At 47.1% G+C, this 26,209-nt stretch overlaps 1 protein-coding gene across 2 annotated transcripts in view; it reads right to left on the bottom strand.

Moving 5' to 3' along the window:
* The window catches only part of EYA2 (EYA transcriptional coactivator and phosphatase 2), a 267,711-nt gene that overhangs the window by 39,800 nt on the left and 201,702 nt on the right, over positions 1-26,209 (bottom strand). For both annotated transcript variants that reach the window (XM_054698087.1, XM_054698088.1), the window contains exons 8-9: positions 25,404-25,546; positions 19,012-19,095 (exon numbers count right to left, since the gene is read on the bottom strand). In XM_054698087.1, coding sequence (XP_054554062.1) covers positions 19,012-19,095; positions 25,404-25,546 — 227 coding nt within the window. The remainder of the gene's footprint in view (positions 1-19,011; positions 19,096-25,403; positions 25,547-26,209) is intronic.

Below are 26,209 nucleotides of genomic sequence, written 5' to 3'. Positions count from 1 at the left end.
CAGAACTGTCTCACTCACCATCACTGGAAGGTGACCATGAAGAGGAGCATGCGGATTAGTTTCCCATGGCTGTCGTAACAAATGACCATGAACTTAGTGGCTTAAAAATCACTGTTTTGCAACCAATCCAGGCCAGGTAAGTTCACCAGCAGTTCTAGTGAGTTGAAAGAGAATTTTGGAGCCCTTGGCATCATTTTCACAGGCTTTAATGGCAAGCAGGGGAAACAAGCCAGCAGGGAGGCTTGAGCCCCCTGTGAATCTCTATATGACCTTTCCTCTGGGCTTCCTCTGGCGTTCTCTCGTGGTCTCTTCCCCTCGGAGCCATCACAAGATGGCTACTACATGCTACAAGATGACTACATACTACAAGCCATACTACACGATCACTAAAAGAGCATTAAAATCCCTCTTGTAGCTGCTCTGCTGTAGCCCTCTTTGAGTAACGCTGCCCTTATAGCCCTGCCCTCTAGGCTCAGGTGTGCACGCTTGCACGTGCGCACACACCCACATGCAGGTGTCCATAGTTAGGTATGCATGCTCCAACCCTCGTTAACAAGATCAAGGCCAAAGGTGATAGCCACAAAGGCCAACGGCATAAAAGCCTGATTATCTTCATTTACCATACAAGCACACATTTATTTTCTTACAGTTCTACATTCAGAAGTCTAAAATCAAGGTGTCCGCAGGGCTGTGTTCCTTCTGGAGCTTTCAGATAATTGGTTTTCTTGCCTTTTCCAGCATCTAAGGCCACCTACATCCCTCAGCATTGTGGTCCCTCTGCTCGTCCTCTTCCTTCTGTCCTCCTGTCTCCCGCTACCCTCCCTGGTAGCCTGCCTGCCCTCAGGAACTACCTTTAGAGCACATCTGCCAAATCCATTTAGCCCTATAAGTAAAATTCAAAGATTCTGGGGACTAGGAGGTAGACATCTTCAGGGACCAGTGAGCTGCCTCTTGCAACCCTCCAGGATGGAATTACATAATGCTGCCCTTTGGCCTCTATCCTCTCTTGTGCCATGTTTTAAGGCAGTGGTTTTTAGCAAAGATGGCATGTCCTCCCAGAGAGCAGTTTGGAAATTTGGGGGGCATTTTTGGTTGTCCTAGTATTGGGGAGTAGTGATATTTGGGGGTATGATATCATTTATTAAAATAAATATGTACTTTGGTCTTCTGCCAAATAAAGCTATTGAAACAAATGACAAGAGCTACAAAAGGGAACTAAATATCTTTTAATCATACAAGCCCCTTTCAATCATTTCTAAGGTTATGTTAATGAGGTGGCTTTTGGAAAGCTCTTAACGGGTGCTGGTTGTGAAAGCAATCTTTTATTTTGAAGTTTGGGGACTTTCAATCCCTCCCACTGATCTTCAGGGAGGAGAGAGAGGTTGGAGATTGAGTTCAATCACCAATGGGTGATAATCTTTATCAATTATGCCAAGGTTAAAAAAAGCCTCTATAAAAAATACCAAAAGGATGGGTTTGAAGAGCTTCTGGGTGGTGAATGTTTCCCTGTGCTGGGAGGGTGGCCCACCCCAGTTTCATGGGGACAAAGTCTCTGCATGTGGGACCCTTCTGGACCCCTCCCTTTGTATTTCATCTGACTGTTCATCTGTATCTTTTATAATATCCTTTAAAATAAATTATAAGTAAATGTACAAGCAAGATAGTGTTTTTCTGAGTACTATGAGCTGCTCTAGCAAATTAATCTAACAAAGGGGAAGGTGGTGGGAATCTTCCAGTGTGTAGTCAGTGGTCAGAAGCCCAGAGAATGGCCTGGGCCTGTGATGGGTGCCTGAGGTGGGGATAGTGTTGGGGAACAAATGCTGGGCCTGTGGGTTCTACTGGTACTTCAGGAAGTTCACTGACTGAACTGGTTCGTTCAGTCAGTGAACTGATTGTAAAACATACTTGAGGGTTCCAGAGATGTTGCTGTCTTTCAACAAGACAAATACCCTACAGGGCAAATGGAGCGGTCAGGCTTTTTTCCAGCTTCCCATAGCTGACCTCTACAGCCGTCACCTGTGACCTGTACAAAGTGTTTGGGAGCATGAGCACGGGGCATGCACACCTGTAATTATGGCCAGCAGGGAGGCTTGAGCTCCCTGTGAATCTCTATATGCTTTCCTCTGGGCTTCCTCTGGCGTTCTCTCGTGGTCTCTTCCCCTCGTAGCCATCACAAGATGGCTACTACATGCTACAAGATCACTACATACTACAAGCCATACTACACGATCACTAAAAGCATGGCTGTGTGCATTAGAAGAACCATGTCTCTGTCCTTGGGACACAGCCCAGGACATGACAGGTCCTTGGTTAAGTTTTCTTTCAAATGAATGTGTGTGTGTGTGAACATTATGCAAATGACCTCAGTTCCTTCTCAAAATATCTTCCATCTTTTATTTTTTTTTATTTTTTTTAAATAGAGGCATGTTTTATTTATATATTTGTTTGTTTGATTGTTTGTTTTGTTTTATACATGCACTGGGTACAGTCAGAAGCGCGGGAGGGCGAGAGAATTCGCCAGAGCCAGAGCGGGGAGCAGAGCAGGCAGAAGGACCAAAGTACACCGCTGAGGGGAGCAGCGGGCGGCAGGAGAGGTCCGCGCGCCATGTGGGACCCTCCTCCAGTGGCCGGGCAGCAGCCGGGGATCGAACCCGCGCCGCAGAGGCCGCGGGCAGCTTCACAATCCAGTGCTCAACCGCTGCGCCACCGGGGAGGCCCTATCTTCCATCTTTTAAAGCTCAAAACCATGAAGTGACTTGATCAGGGTCACCCTACTAGTAAGCAGCAGACCTGGGATTCAAACCTAGGACTATCTGGCTAAGACACCAAAATCTTAAGCATTTTACTCATGGATATGCCTCTGCTGGGACTGGTCACATAAAATACTTGGTTAGTGAAACAAGCTTAAGGCAGATTAGAGTCAGAATTCCATTGTTTTTGGTAGATATCTGATTTAAAACCGTTGATGTCTATATTTAATGAAAAAAGATCCATTTAATTAAATTACACTTCCAAAGTTGGGGGTGGTGACAAGCAGCTGCCACTTAAGCAGCAGCCCTGATTTTCTCCTCGGGCTGAGGTTGGCTCTCCTTTCTAATAACTGTGGGGATTCAGAGAGGATAAAAGGAGGGCCCCGGGGTGGGAAAGGTTCTCCCTTATTGCTTCTGAGCATTTGTGCCTTTAATTTCCTGGACTTGATATGGAAAAGCAAAGTTACCCAGTAAATCCCTCACTTTTCAGCTGCTCCCTCCCCTGCCAGGCACAGCTCTGGGGGAACCAGACACCTTGGCGGAGATTGGAAATCAGTTCCCTACCTCGGGCCTGCAGGCCTTAAGGTCCTTTCCTTGCTCTTGCTTCTTGGTAGCTCATAACTTATTTCTTAGAATGTCATCGCAGAAATTCAAAGGAGGTGTGTTGTGGAAAGTCGTTTTCTGGGGACCCCCTTCGGGGCTTCTTTAGATCCATGGAGGGGATCCAGGGCAACACTCCCCAAAAGTGAGTTTCGGAAGGAAACCAACTGTAGGGTAAGTGATTATCAGGCTTTCCATCCTCCTGCCATTAGCATTAATGATGGCTCCCTGGGGTCTTACATGCATGCCTGATGGCGGACACCTGGAGTAGGGTGACACCTGGAGTAGGGTGACACCTGGCGTGCATCGGTGGGCGCACCTGAGTCGAGAGACTGGGGCTTATAAGCTTGGTGTCAGGGGCACACCAGCGGAGCAGTACAAAGAACGAGAACAAGAGAAGAACCAGCAGAGAAGCAGAGACCACGAGGGAACGCCAGAGAGCCCAGAAAGTGAAGAATCACCGGGGGCTGGGAGGCCTGCTGCCCCACCGACCCCTCTTCCTTGTAAAAACTCAATAAAAGCCTGAAAAGCCACCGAGGGCTCCAGGACTCTCCTTTACCCGTCTGCTCGGACAGTAGAGATCCTGCCCTGTGCCTTCCTGCCCCTACACCAACCACGTGCACGGCTTTCCCTGAACACTGCCTGGTCAGGCTGGCCCTGTCCTGGGCGCCCCGATTCGTGCTTCCCAGGGTGTCTCAGGCGGGCCTCAGTCAGTCCTTCCACACCCGGACACAGAGGCCTTTACTCCGCGGTGCTTGAACTCCGACATCCTTGGTGCCAAACCCAGCTGCAGTCACGGAGCAGATGCCCTCCCAGTGCAAAGTTTCCCGGGCTGTTTTCTTTCCCGCTCAAATGCATCTCAAGTCGGGGTGAGGGGTGAGAGTTGGACAGTTTGGGTACCTCCCAAGAGGCATCTGCTTTGCGCAACTTAGGAGGCGTTTTCTTAAGGAAACTTGCACCAGTAGAGGTAGGCGTCTGGGAATTTGGGGCATCATCAGATATCCGTGTACTAGTCTGCTGGGCAACAGCTGAGGTTGGTGTGAGACTCAGCTCTTTCGATGTGTCTGAAAAACCTCTGGTGGTTCAGAGTCAAAATCATTAAGATAATGAATTGACTTCACACGATCTTCAAAAGGATGAGAGGTGAGACAATGAATTGATAGATTTTAAAGAAGAGCGTTGGCCCATTTCTTTCAGGGATCTACTGGTGGGCATATGGGCATTGCTTTTGGATGTTTACAAAAATGTCTCCAGACATTTAATGAACGAAGAATTCAAGCGCTCTACAAACCAGGGGCTCCCAGCCTCTGTACTGTGATCCTTTGAGCCAGATTGTTCTTGTCCTGGGGGCTGTCCCCCCATTGCAGGGTGCTCATCAGCACCCCTAGCCCCACCCGCTCGATGCCAGTAGGTGCCCAGCGGGGACCTCTCACAATGTCTCAAGACAACCCCAAAGGTACCTGGGAGACAAAATCACCCGTGGGAAGAGCAACTGCTTGATTTTAGAATATATGAAATGATTTTAGAAGAGAGAAAAGGCCTGCTCCTCAGTGCTGGCCAACCCCCTTCACAATTACAGAGTGGGCAACATCATTAATGAAGTGAGCTTTCTCACAAAGTGATAGAGCTAAATTAAAAACAACAACAACAAACAAACAAACCCAAGACCTCCGAGCGCCGAGTGGAAGGTGCCACTCTCTGTGTCCACGGGCACCGAGACCCAGTGGTTTGGACCCACTGCCGCAGCCTGGCATGTCTATGAACCAGGCTCTGCCCTCGCTGCTGCAGGGAGCCTGGCTGTTCCCTGTCCCTGTGCTGTTCCCACAGCACCTTCTTGACAGGGACAGAAGCGAGGGGCTGGGTGGAAGGCTTGGAGTGGGTGCTGCTCAGCTCGCAATCCCGCAGGTTGGTGTTAGCAGGGCCCCCTCCTTGGGGCCTGCAGGGCCACATGCGGCACTGGCACGCCCTGTTCCTGTCCCGGGTGCCCCCCTGAAGGGAAGCAGGGAGGTGCCAGGCTGGAGCTGGCCAGGCAGCTTCGATGGCAGACCCTTTCCTCCCATCCCAGCGCCCAGACTGCCGCGGGCCAGCATGGTGTCTGGCCGGGACGCTGCCTAGACTTGCAGACTTCTGCAGAGGACAGACTTGCCCACGCTGGAGACACTTCACAAACCCAGGCAGCCCGCCACCTGTGTTGGCCTCACTTTCCTCAGGCGCCGGCTACCCTGCCTCCCCAACTTCAGGACAATGCGCTTCTGCACCTCCTTGGAAGGAAGCCCCCACCCCGCCCTCTGCCTCTTAAAGTAAAAACACACAAACACATAAAACCAATCAAAGTCATCTCACCATGCAAGCCAACTGGGCTTTTAAAAAATCACTGCCAAGTAGCTGTTTACAAGCTGAACAAATAATTACTCTGCCACAGGGAAGAAAAGTATTAATTAAGGCTATTCATTAAACCAGCCTCCCTATTCTGTGGGGTTTATCTCTTGGAAGTGTCAGCCAGAGGTTAGGGACGGATTAACACACAATGGAGGGCTTTGCCAGTTAAATCTCCTCCTTGTGGTTAGCTTTTCATAATAAAGTTGTCATTAAAAAAAAGAATTTAATGGTTTTAATTGGGTTTAATTACTTGGAAACTCCTGGAAAACAGATCAATGTGTTTAAAAGAGGAAGACAAGGAAATGATGGTCGCAAAGAAAAAATCGGCTGCTTCACATGTTTAAACAGTGAAGCTCAAAAAACCACCTTGTCTTCTTTGGCAGTTTCTTAGGGGAGCACAGAAAACAGCAAAGATCTCCTTAGTTCAGCAAATGGGTCTATTTGTACTAAAAAGAACTTCACACAAAACCACACAAAACTGTAGGTTGTCATCACCGAATCACAAAAGAGTCACACTGACAAGAGATGATAAAATCAAGGTCACATCTAAGAGGGAACACGAAGATGTCTGGACCGGTTCCCTTCTGGAGTTTTACGCAACTCCTCAGGCTCTTAGATTTTTTTTTTTTAATCCTTTGAAAAATGTTCTTTCAGCTGGAGAGGTCTAGCAGCCTTGAAAGCCTTTTCCTAGGACGGAAACTTAAAGGTAAAAGTAAGTGAATGAATAAGCAAATAAACGGGAGCCTGATGACGCAGAGTGACTGTCCCTCCTGATTTGCCTGAACTGGGGGTTCCCGGGGCTTGGGACCTTGAATACTAAAAGTGGGGAAGCTCCAGACAGAACCAGGTGAGGTGATGACCTAACAGGAGCCACACACAGCCCAGCACTAGGTGTCCTTTGGTGAGGGGAGAGACCAGGGTAATTATGGAAGCTCTTTCCAAGTGCTGAGACCAGTAAGGGCCTTGGCTTCCTCCCCACACAACCTCCACCAGTAGGAGTCTTCGGTGACTGTCAGGAGGAGGACACCTCAGCACACCTTCCACAGAAGGACCTTTATACCCAACCAGCTACCTGCTTGCACAGACGCAGTTCTTCTGAAGACATTTATTAATTTAGTTTATTATTATATAAATTTAGTTTATTATTATTTATCATTATGTTTATAATTAATGTACTCTATAACAACTGCTTACACATGTATAAACTCAAGTAACCTTCCCCCACGGACACTATGGGGTGTTATTGCTATTGCATCTGTGTTACAAGGGTGGAAACTGAGGCACAGGGAGGCAGAGTGACTTCCTGATGTCATGTGGCTAGTGGGAGGAGCTGGTTCTGATTGGAGCAGGTGGGCTCCGGAGACCAAGCTCCAGACCAGAGGTGGGAGAACTTTACTGTAAGGACCACAGAGCAAGTATTTTAGGCTCTGTGGCCAAATAGGGTCTCTGTTAAATCTACTCACCTTTCCTGCTGTGGCATAAAAGCACTGAGGGCAACAGGTACATGAAAGTGTGTGGCTGTGTGTTCCAATAAAACTTTATTTAAAGAAGCAGGTGTTGGGAGAAATTTGGCTCACAGGGTAGATGTTGTTTGCCGACTCCTGCTCTAGACCACTTGCTGTACTGGCCTCTTGTTCTTAAATACCGAAAATTGTTCCGACAAAAAGGAAACACAAAGATGTGCTTGAGGGCGAGGAGAGAGAGAGAGATTAAGTATGTCTGTGAGATGAGGCAGGAGAGCATGGAAGGAGCTAGGTCATGAAAGGTCTGTTTGCCAATCAAAAGAGGCTGGACTTTATTCTGTGGATGAGGCACAAAAGCCAAGTAGACTTACAGAGACTAAGCAACACACTTAAAAGCAAGATTTGGCTCAGGTAAACACATGGTCTTGTTGGTCTTTCACTTTGCAATTCCTGATAAAAGAAACATTTAACTTTACCTTCACTCTTCTTCTTCTTCTTCTTCTTCTTCTTCTTCTTCTTCTTCTTTTTTTTTTAAAGATTTATTTATTTATTTATACAAGAACCGGGGTACAGGCCAGATGTGCAGGAGGGTGAGAGGACTCACCAGAGACAGAGTGGGGAGCAGAACAGGCAGACTGATGAAATACACTGCTGAGGGGAGCAGCAGCCGAGACAGGAGAGATCTGCTGTGCCATGTGGGACCCTCGCCAGCCGGTCGGGATTGAACCAGCACTGTAGAGGCTGCGGACAGCTTCACAGTGCGACGCTAAACCACCTGCGCCACCAGGGGAGGCCCACCCCCTTCACTCTTCTTAGAGAAAGACAACAGTGCAAGAGAGAGAGTAAAATGACAACTGTATTTGTTCTTAGTGTTAGAGAGACATTAGGGAGTGGTGGGGACTATGGTGAACTGGAGACTAACTGTTCCACTTCAAAGGGCAGCAGCTGCTTTGCACGTCATTTGCAAAGCAAATGGCCAGATGTTTGATGGTTTAAGGAAACCCAGAAGCCTGAATTTTTATATGAAATCTGCTTATTTTAAATGCTGACAACTAATTAAAAAATGTAAGGAAAAAATACATTAAAAAATACATTTTAGAGTCAGATATGGCCTAGAGAATGCCTCTGCCCCCCAGTGTGATGTCTGGCACAGGGAGAAACTGGGGTTGAAGGTTTGAAAACTGGTCAGGGAACTCGGGGACCTGGTGGTGGGTTGTGAATGGCTTGGGAGGCACAGGGCCTTTGGAGTTCTGAGCTGACCCCTTATTTGTCCCTTATGGGTTTGGTATTTTTGGGAAGGGCTTCAGACTCCTTCTGACTAGAAGGGAATCACCATGTCTACTTTTTGTAAATTTGTTTTGAAGATCAAGGAGATTATTAATGACTCAGAAGCAGGCACATGGGGAGAGATCCTGTGTGGGTGTGGGTTAGGCTACAAACTGAAAGTCACCATGAAAGTAAATACATTTTTTCTCCTTCTGAGGCTCTAGACATACAAATTTGACAACCAACAACATGAACCAATTCCTTGAAAACCACAATCGATCCAACCTCACCCAGGATGAAATAGCTGCAAATTATTAAAGAAATTGAATTCAGAGTTAAAAATCTCCTGAAAAACACAGTCTCCAGGCCCAGATGGGATCACTGGAAAACTCTAGCAAACATTTCAAGAAGAATTAGCACCAAATTCTCCACAATCTCTTTCAGAAAACAAGAGAGAAGGCAACACTTTCCAGTCATTTTATGAGGACAGTATTTCCCCAACACCAAAACCAGATGAAGACTTAAAAAAAACAAAACAACAAATCCCTGATTTTTTAAGTAAAGCACGTTCATCTGCCAGTTTCAGTCAGTTTACGTTCTTTCAACAGTGCTCAGGGCTCCCTTTGGGAAATCTCACCATTCTTAGCCTGGTCTTTTGAGGTCAATGTGGGCAGGAACTGTTATTCCAATTTTGCAGAAAAGCAAACTGAGAACCTAAAAAAGGGCTATTTGCCCCAGGTCTTGGATCCAGAAGTGATGGAGACAAGAATTGATTCCAGGTCTTTGTACTCTACTGCTAACCCTGACCCCCTCACTCCCAAACTGGGATTCCCCTTAGAAATGGCACGACAGGAAACAACCCAAATGCCCAAAAACAGATGACTGGATCAAGAAGATGTGGTACATATACACCATGGAATATTACTCAGCATTCAAAAAAGATAAACACATGCAATTTGCAGCAACATGGATGGCGCTGGAAGGGATCATGCTCAGCAAAATAAGCCAGAAAGAAAAAGAAAAATACCAGATGGTCTCACTCATAGCAGGAATCTAGAAAACCTAAATAAGGGACCAGGAAAAAGACTAATTATAATAAAGAAAAAATCAAAATCAACAAGCAACTAGACCGGAGACACACTGGGGGTGGGGTGGGGAGAGGAGGGATTGGGGTCAAAATAAGGGGGTGCAATTGTATGGGGAATATAACCAAGATGAAAATGCATACATTGTGCACAAATGAAAAATGATGTAAGAAATATATTAAAAAAATAAAATAATAAAAAGAAAAAAGAAATGGCACAACAAAAACAGCCTGACGCCAGGATGACCAAGGGCTGCCAACCAGAGCCCTTCGTGAAATTCACACGGTGAAAGATGAAGCCCTTGGAATCCAGTGAACATTCAGTGGCACCTTCCTCATCTGCAGTGGTGTCTGGTCACCACCTCTATCTAGTTCCAACATATATTCATCACCCCAAAAGGGGACCCCATAACCATGAAGCGGTTGCTCCCATTCCTCACTGTTCTTGCAACCACCAATTTGCATCTTCTCTCCAAGGATTTAACTATTCTGCCTATTTCATGTAAATGGAATCACACAATGACCTTTTGTGTCTGCCTTTTTTCATGCAGCTTCTTGTTTGGGGGAATTCTTCCACTTTGTGGCAGATATCAGGTCTCCATGCCTTTGTATGGCTGAAAAATCACTCCACTGCATGACTATCCGAAGATGCCTTTATCTATTCATCCGCTGATGGGCATTTCCAAAGAGATTCTGAGACCACATATTTCTACTTTGAATGAGCCCCATCCGGGGACTTGCATCAGAGCTCTCTGCCATCGGAAGGGCCCACCAGTTCACTAATTCACGGAGGAGGTGTGGGAAGCAGGCGTGATGGGGGGAACCTCCCATTTCCCTGTCAAAGTCAACCCCCAAACAACCACACTTACACCGTCCTGCCACTCACCTCATCACCAATGGCTCACGGGAATCCCAGAAATCTTTGGGCCAGCTCAAGAGCCCTATTGTTGGGAATAAGAACCGTAAAAAGTGCAGGTGGGGCCTTGGGGGAGACAGCTTCTCAACCTGCTAGTTAAATGTAAAGGGAATTGTTCCCATTATTTAGGTTCTCAGGGTGCCTGGGCTTTTTTTCACCACTTATCATTGTGAGAAGCCACCCCTATATTTACGAAGACAAAAGAACGTCTCACTCTGACCCAACCAACAATTTGCTGCAGGTTTTGCATAGGAGATTTGAGTCCTTCTGGGTTTTTTGTTTTTTTTTTTTGTTTTCTTTTCCCCCCCAGATGCCCCGCAGCAGCATTCATTGAAAGGTAGGGCAAGAGAAGGGGAAAAAAGTTGGCAAAAGAAGTCTAGGGCAGCAGTCGACATTTGTTAAGTCTGTGGGTGGAAAATTAGGAGCACTCAGGAGTCTTAACTAGCTCACAAACCCTCAGCTAAGTGGAGTGGTGCTTCCAAGAGATGGCTCTCTCCAAGCGACAGAGAGCGTGGGGCTTCAAAGAAAGTCACTGCTAATGGGTACTTTTCTGACAACCCCAAGCCACCTCTGAAATACATTTTATGTTGGAAATAATCCTTTAATGCTCTAAAATATATAAGCAGAGGCACTTGGCAAGGAGGCCCACTGGCTCAGGGAGGCACTATTATAGAGGATTAAATCTACAAAGGGTACCAACCCCCTGCCCAGGGCCCCGCCAGCTGTCATCCACTTCGAGGACATCTTTGAAAGCATTTCCAACCTTCCCCGGCCCACCCGCCGGATGACCCTGCAGAGATTTGCCGCTGCCTTGTGGATGTCACCAAGTCACCCCTTCAGTTACCACCCCTGCACCTACGAAGGAAAGACCATGGCCGAAAGGCCAATCAAAGCCACTGTTTCTTTATTAGCCTCAAAGACTAAATAACTTTTACTGAAGAGAAGAGAGAGCTGGAGTGGGGAAGGAGATTTAAACACAAGGTTTAACCCCCAGTGGGGGAAAGAAATCTCTGACTTCCTCAGAAAATCCTTCCCAAATTGTATTCATCTTGACTTAATCCACATCTACCGAGTGAATTAGGCAGTATTTATTTTGAAAATCTATTTTATAGAGTTCCAAGGACTCTGTTTTCCTTGGGCAGGGCAACTCCATTTCTGAGCCTGGGCTGCTGCGAGGCCCCGGCCAGGTCTTTAAACTTTCAAGGTGCTGGCCTCACATGCTAACACAGTGTAAATAAACACAGCTGAGCCCGGAGAAATTGGAAGGTTTTCTCATTAAAGAAATAAAATAAACAGATGTCCTTAAGCACTTTGGCTTGTGTTTGTCAAAGGATGGAAAGTTCTAGATGTCTGAGCGGCAGAAGTGAATTAGAGCTGCAGCTCAAGGTAGAAGGGAAAAGGAAAGACAAGGAGAGGCTCCGTGTTCTTCTGAATTAACTAATAGTTCTCCGGGGAGGGCACTTTTGATTTGAACCGTAGCAACTTCTACAAATAGTTTTTAACTGCTGGGTCATAAAACCAGGGTCTCCCCCCACCCCTTCTTGGTTTAATAAAGTGGTAAGGGACAGGCCAAGCGGTGTATCGTCAAGTGCATCTGATTGAATCCTGATGGCGTGGTGCTGGGCACTGGATTCTGGAATCCCAGCCGGCATCATGTCATAACACCCACTGAGGAGTTGGGGAGGACGGAGACTGGTCAGAGGGACAGAGGAGCCTGCTTGTCTTTTTTTAGACAAGCAGGGCATGTGCGGGGTGGTGGTGAAGGTCCAGGTCTGGCCAGGCTCTTGGTAACCTCCCCTTTCTAGATGCACAAAGAGGCTGGCTGACTGGCTGGATCAGGCAAGCAGCCCTCACTAGGTAGAGTCAAGGCTGACTTCTCATTTCACAGATGGTACAGTGTGAAGGATTCACCTGGGGGGCAAGTTTAAATGGCCATTCTAACTCAGTGTGTTTGGGGTGGGCCCCAAAACTTGCATTTCTAGCAGCCCCCCCTAATGATGCCGGGCCCTGGGCCACACCAGGGAGCCAGGAGGGCTTAGTTTATGATAGGTCTCTGGCAGGTTCCTATCATGACAACCAATCATGCAGAAGTCTGAACATTCAGACCACATATTTTATGATTCTGTTTATATGAAATGTTCAGAAAAGGCAAATCTACAGAGACATAAAGTAGGTCAGCGGTTGCTGAGGCCTGGGGGAAAGTGGAAATGGGAAGTGATCACTAATGGGAAGGGTGTTTCTTTTTTGGGGCAATGAAAATGTTCGACAATGAGACAGCGGGGATGGTTATACAATGCTTCGAATATACTAAAAATCACTGAACTGTATACATTGAAATAGTAAATTTATGGCATGCGGATTATATCTCAATAAAGCTGTTATTAGAAATACACACACAGGGCCTCTCGGGTGGTGCAGGGGTTAAAGACACAGAGCTATCAAGCTATCGCCAGCCACTGCGACATGAGTTTGATCCTCGGCCAGGGAGCTGACCCACATGGCACGGCAGACCTCTCCTGTCTTGCCCACTGCGCCCCTCAGCAGTGTATTTCAGTCAATCTGCCTGTTCTGCTCCCCACTCTGTCTCTGGTGAATCCTCTCACCCCCTGTACCTCTGGCCTACACCCCAGTTCTTATATGCATAAATAAATGTTAAAAAAAAAAAAACAACACACACAAATGGTGCTAGAGTTGAGTTTCCAACTGGTACTCAGCTGCCTGGAGAGCAAGGCACAAAGGAGGACTTAGGGCCACGGTGAACCCCAGAGAACTGCTGATTAAACCCTCTTAGAATCCCTTCCTGCTCATAGGCAAAGGCTTCTGACCACCTTGGATTTGCCTAATCCTAGCCGGAAAGAACAGAGTTCAAGGACTCTTCAAGGGAGGTGGAGGAGGAGAGTTTAGGAAAGAGGCAGCAAATGCTGGCTGCTCTTGCTCCCCAGGGAATTTCTGATGGATCCACAAGATGCGAGGTACAGGGAGGTATAGCTACTAAGGGGATGCTCTGGCTCTGAGCATTGGGTAGGACGAGATGGAAAGGAAGTGGAGAGATGACAGCCTTGAGCAGCACACATCCTGATTGGGAACAGGAACAGAGCCCAGTTTCTATTTAAAATTCAAACACTGTGTTTTGAATCATTCTGTAATCATTTTAGCTCTATTGGTCTTATTTCCCTAAGTAAACAGCGAGTCACCTCTTGGGCTGGGACTGTTATAGGACAGGGAGAGGGGCAGCCCAAACCCCGCAAACCTGCCTATTCTAAATGGGTTCTGCCATCCGCCGCATCAACACAAAACATATAAGACTTTAATGGGAAGGAACTTTAATGAAACTAGGAAACAATACAGGTAAGGCAAAGAGTCTAGTTTCTAAATGAAGCACCCAAAGTTACCCGTCCCCTCGTGGGTAAAAGTCCATCCAAATGGGATTGGCCCAGAGCAAAGCCCCAAAGCCTGCCACAAGTCTAAAGCATCTTCCAGTGGGGACCCACAGAAAAGGGTCACAAGCAACCAGACAAGCCCGGAAGGAAAAGAGCAAAATCAACATCAAGATAAAAGCTGCCATGGTCACCTCCCCACGGGTCTCACCCACATCTGTGTCACCTAGTCCACGACCAAAAGACAAGCACAGTTTCTTCACGTGTCTCTAGGCTCCATGTGCCTCCTCCAGGTCTCCTGGCTCCATCCTGCTTCCTTCCTCAGTCTCTTCTGCAGCTTCTCCTCTTCCTGCTCAGCTCCACCCTTCCTTGGGTGGGGCAGGGAACCTCCCCCTTTCCTGGAGACCACCCTGTTACAGGACCACAATGGATGTGATTTCTGCTTCTTGCAAAGTGCTAAGCACAATGGCCACAAGCAGCAAAGAGCTGCTGGTATTCGGCGTGGATGTATCAAGTGTCTTCCTTCAGAGCCCATTCTGCACTCCCCACTTGACCCTCTTCTAGAGATGGGTGGCCAGCCCTCCCCCACTCAGTCCATTTGAATGGGATGGAGTTGATTGGCTCCTCCAATATCTCCATGCCAAGAATGGGTTCTTGATTAGGCTGGCCAATCAGAGTCACAGAGGCTGGCATATGGACAGACATTTGATTCACTTTGGGCCAATGAGATTCAAGCCTGAGACTTGTGCTGGAATTTGGGAAGTAGAAGCCCTGCCTTGTCCATTGCTGAGAGGGTATCGCTATATGAAGAAAATTGACTGAGGACTTAAGACCAAGCCCTGAAGACACTACTTAAGCTCCTGGATCCAGCCTGACCTAAATCTTAGATGCCAGAGAGCGTTTCAATGATTGTGATCTAGTAAGTCCCTTTGTACCTTAAACACTCCATGCTTCAAACTGAGTCCTGCTTGGTATTACTGATGAACACCACATGGCTGCAGTTGCCAAAAAAGCACGGAGAGAAAGTTGTGGGTCAAAGGTCAGGGCATGTATTTTAGTTCTGTTGTGAGAATATCAAGAACCTGTGCTTCAGGTACTCTGCAAAATTGGGCACATGCTCCTGTTCCTCTAGACCCTTCACAGTTCTCCGTCTTCCACATTTGTAGCTATAGTCCAGACCTCTCTTTGGAGTTTCAGACCAGAAATCCAATTGTTCTCTGGCTTTTTTAAACAGAACTAATTTTATTTTGCCTCAGTATATTTCTCTTTCATTGGTATTTTTCTTGTCAGATAATACTTTGTGTTAGGAGCTGACAGCTGTCCTTAAAGATTCATTCTTCCTTTCTTCTTCTCATAACAGAATCCCTGAATTTTAACAGGGTACATGCCTTAATTGTTTTTCCCAGGCTCCCTTGCAGCTATGTGTAGCCATGTAATCACGTTCTAGCCTTGGGATGTGACTAAAAAGATATGGGCAACCTCTGGGTCTGGCCTTAAAGAGAGAGAGAGAAAAAAAAGAAGGGGGTGAACTCTTTTCCCATTCTCTCTTCTCACTGGCTCGAATGCAGATATGGGGGTGAGTTATGCTTTATTTTGTCAATGAGGGCAATGTTCCGGAGATGGCAGAAGACAAGACGGAAGGGGCCTGAAGTGCTTATGCCTTAGTGCCAGGTGAGAGAAATAAAGAAAGCCCTACTTTGTTTAAGTCATGGTTATTTTGCATCCTCTGAGGGTGACTGGATTTAGAAAACAAACCAAAATAACAAAAAAACACACAAATACACACACAAATCCCAAAACAACAAAAAGCCCCAAAACCAAAATACAAAAACCCCTAATCTCTTTCTTCGCCTAAGATTGAGCTGGAAGAGGGAGTAGAAAATTCTAGAAGTGCAGCCAACATGGCATAGGTGACCTGGGGACTCTAAGAGGTCCCAGTGTTCTCTGAACCTGCTGGGAGCACAGAGGGAGACAGGGGAGCCTGAGGTGTGACTTACTATTTCCTGGGTGATCTTGCTCCCTCTGGGTGTCCGTTTTTCCTTATGTATTATGGAGACTAATTAGTCAGGAGGGTCTCCTAGGCCCGTCCATACTGGCTTTCTGTGATTCTAGGACGGATGTCGAAACTCAGATGCCAACGGGGGCGGGAGGGTCCCACAGACGAGTTCCACAGGCAGGTGGGGCTGCGAACGGGCCGCAGCGTGTCTGTGCTGCCAAGACTGCAGTGGCTCCTCCACCCCCGGTGATTGCTGCCCAGGGGAGTGAAAGCAGGACTGCCAGATTTTCTAAATTTTCAAGAAGAGTTGAAAATCTAGATTGTTTTGGTCTGTGCAATCTCCTGGTTTTTAAACGTTGGCGACAAATTCACATTTTTTCCAACACTCAAGGGGCCAAACAAAAATGTCTGCAGGCTGAATTTGGCTGGTGGCCATCAGTTAGGAATTTTTTGTTTTGATACCATTTTCCTTCCTTCCTTTCTTCATTCAACAAATATTTATTTGATACTCTGTGTGTGTGTGTGTGTGTGTGTGTGTGTGTGTGTGTTTGGGCATGTTCTATGCACTGGGATCTAAAGCAACGAATAAAATAGGACAAAATAGAAAGAAAATGGACCTGTCTTTATGCAGCTTTATTCTAGAGCATCATCCTGGTTCCTTCAAGGAATATTTATGAACAATTCTGACCCATGCACTGGGATCTGTTGGGTTGATATAAAATACTCATGGTCCCTACCCTCATGGCAAGTATAGCCTAGAAGGCAGGCAGACAAGTGCATAATTAACACACACAAAAATATAGTTATGAGGAGCAAGGCCATTTACATGGAGGGGAGTGGTTAGGAAAGTCCTCACTGAGGAAGCCACATTTAAAATGAGAACTGAAGGAAAGATTTAACTTAGTGAAAGAAAAAGAATCTAGAACATTCTGGACCATAGCAGAAGCTTCTAGTGTGTTGCTCTCCTATGTCTCCCCTTGTTTGTCACCATTCCTGTACCTTTCCTCTGTTGGCATCCATGACCACTGCCCTGGGGCTTCCCTAGGGCAGGTCAGAGGGGCAGGGAGGTTACACTTCCAGAAGAAGCCCTCAGGTCATGAGGAAAGTGGACTGGTAGGTAAATATTCCTGCCCCTCGCTCCTTGGCAGAGTCAGCTCTGAGGTGTGTACTTCTAACTCTTCAGGTGCCCCAGACCTCCCCACCCCGCCCCCAATGCTTCCTGGGATCACCCTCCAACTATGTCACGTGTCCCTTAAGGGAGTCCTGAGAAATGTATCACTGAGTGATCTCACTGCTGAGCGTGCCATAGGCTGCCATTTTGCAAACTTGCCGGGCAGAGCCTGCTGCGGGCCTTGGCTGGGTGGTACAGGCGGTTGGGACCGCAGTCACCTATGCGGTTTGGGATTGACTGAGACGTCCTCACCTGCCACAGGACTGTAACTACCTACATACAACCCTGCCTCCGGCTCTGCTTCTGGGAAAAACCCAGCAGAGATGGGAGAGAACATGACAGATTCCAGGACAAAAAGCAGCTTGGGGCCAACACTGGGAAAGAGGCGAGAGCCAGCTCACGACAGGGGTGGGGGGGGGAGTCTGGGACTGGGGTTTGTCCACAGGGAAGCACTGACGGTTTTTCAGCATGGGGAGGGCATGGGGGTGTGGTCTAAACTGTGTGTGGTCTAAACTGACTTGTGTTTTAGGATGAGTCCTCTGCAGGGCCAGTAAGGGGCACAAGTGGAGGCTGGCCAACCAGAAAGGGGACCAGTGGAGGGGAAGGTGGCTGGGATTAGGTGGGAGGGTTGGAGAGAGGCTGCTGGCATGGCCCTGGGCTATGGCGCTCACAGTTGGGTTTAAGGAGTGCTGGTGAGACACCAACAGAAGAAATCACACCCAAGATGACAAACTCAGCACAACCCATGAGAACCAATCTGCTTTGAAACTTGCAAGTGGGGTAGATCCCACAAGGCATGGAGCGCAAAGGAAGGCTTTTCCGAGGAGGTGGCTATGGTTAGCAATACCCTGGGTCAGCCAGACCTCACCAGCAGCTCACTACTGTTGCCCCTGTGAACAGCAAGTGCCCTTGCTGGTGTTCTCAGCAGCTCCGGGCTCTGCCATCCTTTATTTAAGCCATGCACAGCCCCAACGCGCCGGATTTCCCGCAGGCACTGCTAGACGTATTAACGGCATTCCTAAGTGGCAAGAGATTTCTGCACCACCAACACCATTTTTATATTCTTTACAACATAATGGCAGACGATAAATCTATCTTACTAATTACACATCCAGCTTGTTATAACCCCTATAAAAAACACGAGCAGCTGGGAAAGCCATGAGGTGATGTCACATCATATTCCTGGTCTCTAAACAGAAACAGAAATATTTTCCAGGCGCTGGTGAGACTCACAGTTCCTACCCAGGCGTGGAGGCGGCTGCCATCACGTCACTCCCATCCGACAGGACAACTCACCTGTCCTCCAAAGCATTGCCTCCCACCCCTACCTGTCTCCCTGGAGAGATGCAGATGTCTGCAGCATCCACCTGTGGTTTGCTGGGATGTCGCAGAACCAAGGCCATGAATCGCAGGGATGGGATTTTAGCAGTTGGGCTCATTTTTGAATTATTAAGGTGGTTTCAATATTTCTTCCATTTACCACCAATCAGCTAAGAGCACCTGCCCAGAATTCCAACCGGCTGGTTCTCTGACATAATTTGTCAACGATACATTTGCAAAACTGTTGCTAAGAGCTATACTTCAGTCGATATAATGCCTTCCTCTCGTCTCAGGAAAAAAGGAAGGAAAATTAAATTCATCTGCCGGAGACACTAAGCTAAACAAGAGGGGAGGAGAGAAGTATTTTACCTCGTTTTTCAGTTAGGATTACTGTTTTTGGCTGCAGCCTGGCCCAGCCAGCCCTCTCAGGAGGGAGGGGACTATGAGCTTACAGCCCATCAGGTGGATGGTGGACGCTCCACAGGTTGGAAGGCAAGACATGGGAGGCAATAGCAGGAGAAGCTAATTACCTTTTCACATGTCAAGGGAAAATTCCATAGGAGTTCTCAAAGCCAGGCTGACCCACACATGCTGGCGTCCCTCATCAACTGCCCCCACAATTCCCAGGACAAATCAGTTGGACAGACTGTTACGTTGAAAGGAAGAAAAGAGACAAAATGGATTCTTACCTTCCCGTATCTGGATGCAAATGTCCCCGTGAGTAAGGAGTGAAAAATAATGATTGTCTCATCCAGGTCCCACACGAACACACGCTGTGATGAAAGAGAGAAAGAGAATGGGGACAAATGGACCCGTCTGCATCTGACTTTAGTGTCTGCAGAAATTAATTCCCTAGGAGGAAAAAGAAGTCTTGGAAAAGATTATCTTTAAGTTATAAAACATGCAACTCACGGAGCTGAGTCCCCATCCAGCCTCAGCTGTGTAAAGTGTGTTCTGATGGCCAGTTCTGGACTCCTATCAACACACTAGGTGCCAGAACCAAGGAGCCTTCCACATATAAGCTCAAAAGAGCAGGAGTTTGGTCCAAAGGCAACAATAAAAACCATATAATACCGCTTACCCTGACACCACTCCCGCCGACCATTTCTGTTGGTAGCGATTCTGCTGATTGTTTCCATAATTCTAAATCTTGTAATTATACTTTCACTGCCAACTTTAGGCAATATCTTTTTTTTAAAAGATATTTATTTATTTGTGCATACAAGAGCTGGGGTATAGGTCAGAGATGCGGGGGGTGAGAGGATTCACCAGAGACAGAGTGGGGAGCAGAACAGGCGGACGGACTGAAATACACTGCTCAGGGGAGCAGCAGGTGAGTCAGGAGAGGTCTGCTGTGCCAGGTGGGTAGCTCCCTGCCTGGGGATTGAACTTGTACTGCAGTGGCTGCGGACAGCTTCGTAAGTTGCATCTTAACCCCCTGCACCACCAGGGAGGCCCTAGGCAATATCCTTTGACTGGAAAAGCTGAAAGATTTGGGCTTTGCTCATGGCAATCTCCCCCATTTTTTCCAGAACTTTCTATTTTTGCCATGGGCGAGCCCCTCTATTGTCAATTCCATCAGCTTTGGACATTCTATTCTTTCTTGAATAAAACAGTATCCAATATGGATATTGCTGTCCCTACTCTTGCCCCTATTTCCTTTCTTTTCCAATATCTATTAAGCATTACCTTTACTTTTGTGTTGTCAGTGTGTATAAAATGGCTTGTGCATTTAGTTTTATGACTATACTTTCCCATGCTGTGTGTGTTGATTTTAAAAGTTGGTAAGAGGTAAAAAGCATTCACTGTGATTAGTTCTTGTGATGAGTCTTCACTGCAGAGTCAAGTAATGTGTGTCCACTGAAATAATCTTCTGAGCCACATTAAGGAGACCCTTCTTACCATGAAGGATGTAGGAATTCTCCTTTCTTGATCTCCTTCCCAATTAAAACCATGCCAATTTTGTTTCTTTATCTAGGACTTATGCTTGTCTGGTATTACTTTTTTTTTTTTTTTTGGGCTGGAGTTTTATTGTTTTAATTCTCTTCTTGTTTGCCATAAATAAGAATTTCAAATTCAGTCATATGCTCTGTATTGAAAATGTGCCACACTGACAATGATTGAATGCTTCACTGTGGGCTAAGTTCTTTCTAGGCTTGCTGCATAGGCAGTATCCTGAGAGGAGCCTTTTCTGCATTTCTGGGTCAGTCTACTGTTTCTTGAATTCCACATGTCTTTCTTTCTGGGTTTTCTTCCCTGTTTTGCTTGAGTACATCCTTTAGTTGCTTTTACTGAAAGGATGCATGGAAAATAATTTTCTGAATTCTTCCAAATCTGTTACCCTTATTTTCTTTGCTAACTCCTGTGGCTACAGAATCCCAGTTGGAAAACAATATCCTCTACATCTTTGAAAGAATTCTTCCATTACCCTCTCCTATCTATCCAAAATGATTGAAGTAGTCTGATATTTCATTGATTCTCAGTCCTTTGTAAGTGTTTCTTTTTTTCTTGCTAGGATTTTTTTTTTTTTAAAAAGGATCTTTATATTTGGTATCTTCAAATTCCATAAGAGTATTCTTAGGTGTGGTCTTTTCCATTCATACCATTTTGCACTTTAGCATTTTCAATCACATTTCTTCAAATAATTTCCTCCTATGTTTTCTACCTCCTGAAGTTCCCAACAGTCAACTTAGACCTTGTTAATTGATACTGCTTATTCTTTAAAAATATTTTTTCTATAATTTTGTCTTTTTGTTCTATATTCAGGGAAATTTCTTAAGTTTTCCCTGCCAGCCCTTCTATTAAACTTTTGATCACCACTGTCATTCTTTCTTATCTCTGTGTGTTCCTTTCCCAATAGCCACCCCTTCTTATTTTATACACATGAGATTTCCTTGAATCTTTATAAAAAAATCACTCAGAATTTTTCTAAGTTCTGTTTTGTAAATTACCTCTCCTGTCATTTATGCAATTCATTTACCTTGACCTTGTTTTTTCATGCTGTTGGTTTTCCTCATTTTTCTGGTGATGATTATTTTTTTAAAAATATTTATTTATTGATGCATACAAGAACTGGGGACAGGCCAGAGATGTGGAGGGTGAGAGGATTCACCAGAGACAGAGTGGGGAGCAGAACAGGTAGACTGACTGAAATACACTGCTGAGGGGAGCAGCGAGCAAGACAGGAGGGGTCTGCTGTGCCATGTGGGCATCTCCTGGCCGGGGAAGAATCTGCACCGCAGAGGCTGCAGACAGCTTCACAGTGCGGCGCTCAACCTGCTGTGCCACCAGGGAGGCTCCTGGTGATCATTATTTCTAAGAAAAATGTAGAATATCTATGTAGCTGGTGTGTGGGGGCAACCATCACCTATTCACTCTGCCATCTTGAATGGGCTAGCTTAGAAAACTCTCTGTAGGTCAGGTCATATTTATACATTGGCATCTACCATGCTTTTCAAGGAAAAGAGAAGAATAGTGTCTAGAAAGTAGAAGGAAAAAAGCCAATTAGTGAAGGGAGTTTCAAAGCAATTAGCAAACTTGAGTGTTATTTTGTGAATTTTTCAGTTTAGTTATATGTACGTGTGGGTACGTGCAGGACCACCACGTAAATAAGCATTACTTGGTAAACAGTGTTTGAAAACTATTAATTTAAAGGAGAGGTCTGCGGTTTAAAAATGCCAAGTCCTGGTTTCTGTATCTATTCAAACCCCCTGTCCTCGAGCCTCAGCGGGTATGTTCCTGGAGCTTTTCTGTAGGACACCCTGGTTTGGGTCAGGTGGCTCCTTAGCCCCCGGCAGGGCAGTGGTCTTTCCTTGGGAACTTAAAATTGGGGCCCAGAAGGAAGTTCACTGTCTTTGGGTAGCTGTTGGCAGTTGTATGATCTGAAGGACAAGGAAGGCCCATCAGCAGAGAGAGAGGAACCGAAGAGTGAAAGGTGGAGAGACAACTCCAACTTAGCACTTTTCTAGGACCTGGTTTCAGTTAGAAGCAGAGTGAGGGGCTTGGAGAAGAACCGGGAAAGACATTCTTGTTTGGGGGATCTTAGCACCTTCCCTGTGGTGTGTGAGAGCAAAGGCATAAACACATCTCCTTGCCCAGCTACCTTTGGTTCCAGTATCTGTGGACACCTCTCTAGCACTGCCCTTGGGTGCTAAGAGGACCCCAGGATCCTCAAGATAAATCCTGTTTTGTCATTTAAGTGAGCTCAGGCTGGAGTCTGGCACCTGTAGCTGAAGGATTTTAATGAATACACACTTGGAATTTCCCTTTTTTCCACTTCTCTTTATAATTTCTCTCTTGTGGGCTTCAGATATTAACAAAACTGCCAAAGACTTAAGAGGTGTGACCCAGGCAAACCCTCCTCGCTGACATTAAGCACTGGAGTGAAACACAGCTCACACCTTTTCAACTTCTCTTGCCCAATGGTGTGCCTCAGAATCAAGGAGCAGATGTTTCCAGAATCATATCACCCCACAATCCTTGACTTCCATGTACTCCTCACCCCCTTCTCAGTTCAGTGAAAAATTGTCTCTCCACCCCCACTACTCCCCACCAGGACAGAAACCATATTAGGTGGCCATATAGTTAAAAAAGAATTATTAATGTATGTGTGGACGTGCCATAGCTTCAAGCTGGTAGAAAATATACTCAGGAATGGGAGAGAAGAAAGCAGGGAAAACGTGAAGTCAATATATTTTCTTCTAGTCTGTTTCGAAGGCCTAATGCCACTAAAGGGATTGTGTAAAGTCGCCTCAGTTTTGCAAGGTGGTGTGTGTGTGTGTGTGTGTGTGTGTGTGTGTGTGTGTGTGTATGAGTTTTAAGAATTAGAGGAAAAGCAAGTACAGAATCTCTTGGACTGCGAACAGTCCCATGAGCAGTGGGACTTGCTGAATGGCAGGACCCCAGGGTAGGTAGGGTGGCCAAGTTCTCAGAGGAAATTGCTTATAACACTTGTCATAAGCAACCACTCCAGCCTTACTAATGAACAGTGACCAACTAGTACCACACTACTAATCAACAGCAACTAACTAGTACTTCCCTATGGGTTAGGAGTGACTAACCAGTATTTCCCTATTAGTCAACAGCAACTAACTGGTATTGTCATACTAATCAAAAGTGACTAACTAGTATTTCCCTACTAGTCAATAGTGACCAGTATTTCCTACTGGTGAAAAGTGACTAACTAGTATTGTCCTGCTAGTGAACGGTGCCTAACTAGTACTGCCTTACTAGTGTACAGCAGCTAATGAGTACAACTCTCCCAGTGAACAGAGGCTGACTAGTACAGGCCTGCTGGCGAGCACTGGCTAAATGCCAGCTCCCTGGTTGGGCATCGCCTGTGTGCCCTCGGCATCCATCCTTCAACAAGTGGGCCTTTCTCTTCCCATGTGCGCTGTCGGTGGGCCCATCTGTCCAGGGCAGGCACAAGACCCACGCCTGGCAGGGGTTGCTGTCTCCGTGGACTCAGACACTGAGTCAAGAGGCACTAGATTCTCAGGGGGTTCAGCCTCCAGCAGATCCCAGCCCCCTGGGTCCCTCAGCACAGCCTTTCTTGCTGCTCTTTGCAACGTTTTTGGTTGTATCACGTCCTCACAGTAAATTCCTTTTTGGGCAAGTGGCCAGCACTGGTTTCTGTTGCATGCAGGGGACTGTAGCCAACACGCCAACACGCCAAGGTTCATCTTGCATGAGGACTTCTGCCCCACGTATGGCCCCACGTATGGCATGGAAACCTGAGCATGATGGCCTGGCCTGGGCAGGCACTGGGCACGAGGAAGGGGGCGGCGACCAAGCCACACTGGACATGAGAGACTTTGTTCTGCTCTCTGAGACCACTTGAACCCCAAGATTCTCATTACCTATTACCTATTACCCCAGTGGGGGGGAGGGGGACTCAGTGTCAAGTGACATGGATTTAAAGAAGTGATGACAGTGACGATCCTGAGCATATCCGAGTGGGGAGCTGCTGCGTAAGTTGAACAGAATTCTGAACGGGGATGTGAGATGATGCAGATTTCTTGGCACTGACACAGGCTTGGCAAACTCTATCTCAGCCCCCGGCACACTCATGCCAACAAGTGACTGCTTAGTGCAAAGGAAGCCAAACCAGCACCCACGTCCACTTCCTCCCTTGATAACAGTGCGTGTTGGGCATGCATTGAGCTCCGACTGCACCAGTGCTCCCCGCTCTCCTGCATGTGCTTCTCTGTTTGTTGGGGACATGTCAATGCTGACCATTCACCACTCACTTGCTTTATTATAATAAAAATGGGTGCATCCCTTGGACGGGTGGTTCTGTCTGGGCTGCACATAGGAATCACCAGGGGGAGCTTAAACTGATACGTAGGGTCCCGTCCTGGAATCTGGTTTAGTGGCTCTAGCATGCAGCTCGAGAAGGAAGGTTTCTTAAAGCTTCGTGGAGATTCTCACGTGCAGCCAAGGTGTCTGAGAAACTCAGACTCTAGAACGGAGGCATCTCATTGAAGCAGCCTCTCATGCCCAGGCACAGCACCAGCTGAGCCACACTGGCACCACCAGGGGATCCTTCAGCACTGCCTGCAATATTTACTCCATGGCAGGCAGAGGAGGTGAGCACCTGCCACTCAGAAACCATCCCAAGTGATTCTCACACGGTGCCGGGGTTGAGATCTGCCCACCCTGACCCACTGGGAGGCTCCACTGCCCACTGTCAGCTTGACCCGGGACTCCCAAAGTGTGGGCCCCACCCCAGCAGCAGCTGGAAACTTGCTAAAAAGGCAAATTCTCAGGCCCTGCTCCAGATCTGCTGAACTGGAAACTCTGGGGAATAGTGTGGGTTCATGAGGCCCCAGGGGAGTCTGCTCCTGCTTAAGCTTGAGATCCCCCTGGACCTGACTATCTTCTTCTGGGGTCACTCTTCAGGCCCACCACTGGGGTCACCCTAATTATTCCCTGCTTTCCCAGCAAGTGCTCTTTTCCCTGACACATCCCATTGAAAGGTCAATTCGCCCCCAGGTACTTGGGGAGAACTCTGTCCCCCACCTCCTGTTTTGGACACATGGAGATGACATTCCCCCATCAAACAGAGGCAGTTTGAAGTTACCTCAATCTCATTGTCCCCAGCTGGGGAGGGGTCGCTGCTCCGTTTAGACCTGCCCCGGAGCTTGCCGTCCGAGGCCCGATGCGACCGGTCTGGGTCTCCCTCCTTTGCCGGCGTGGAAGGTCCATTGTGTGTGTTATAGTCGCCTAGGTGGAAAGGGAGGAGGGGCATATCAGGAGCTTTGCTGAGTGTCTCCTGCCCGGAAATAGCCACCAGAGCCATCTAACGCCCTGTGGCAGGGCCCGAGCCACGCTGGAGGTAAAGACAATGTGGAATCGAAATAGCTCGTGGGAGGCTCTTAAGTGGCCCAATCATCATCCATACATCCCACAAAGATTTAGTGAGCAGGGAAGTTCCAGGCCTGGTTCTCATGCACCTAAATTTTAGAGAGAGGAGAGAGACACCAGACAAACATGAAAACGCACGCTGGCAGGACATGTGTTACAGAGAAACTATGGCTGGAAGGAGAAACTATGGCTGGAAGGCAGGACGCGGTGGTGGGGGAGGTCACTGGTCATCTGGGGCCGGGCAGGGGGCCTCATGGATAAGGACCCACCTGAGCCAGGATCTGGGCACAGTGTGGGTGGGGGCGCTGGAGGAACTGACAGTGGACAGAATTTTGCATTTCCTTCTCTCTGATGTCCTAAAATCCTAGAATCCCTAACAGAAGGAAGAAATGTCCTAGAATCCCTAACAGAAGGAAGAAAATATTTATATGGAGTAAGATGACAAATGCTGCCACCTTTAGGAGACCCCTGTTGCTGGGGATAAGGGGCTGTGTGTGGGAGAATTCTCCACTTTCCTCTCCC

This window comes from Talpa occidentalis, unplaced genomic scaffold (genome assembly GCF_014898055.3).
Source record: "Talpa occidentalis isolate TD23 unplaced genomic scaffold, MPIMG_talOcc4v2.1 talOcc4.10, whole genome shotgun sequence".
NCBI lineage: Eukaryota > Metazoa > Chordata > Mammalia > Eulipotyphla > Talpidae > Talpa > Talpa occidentalis.
Note: the sequence above shows the minus strand (reverse complement) of the source record. Positions and strands in the feature narration are given on the sequence as shown.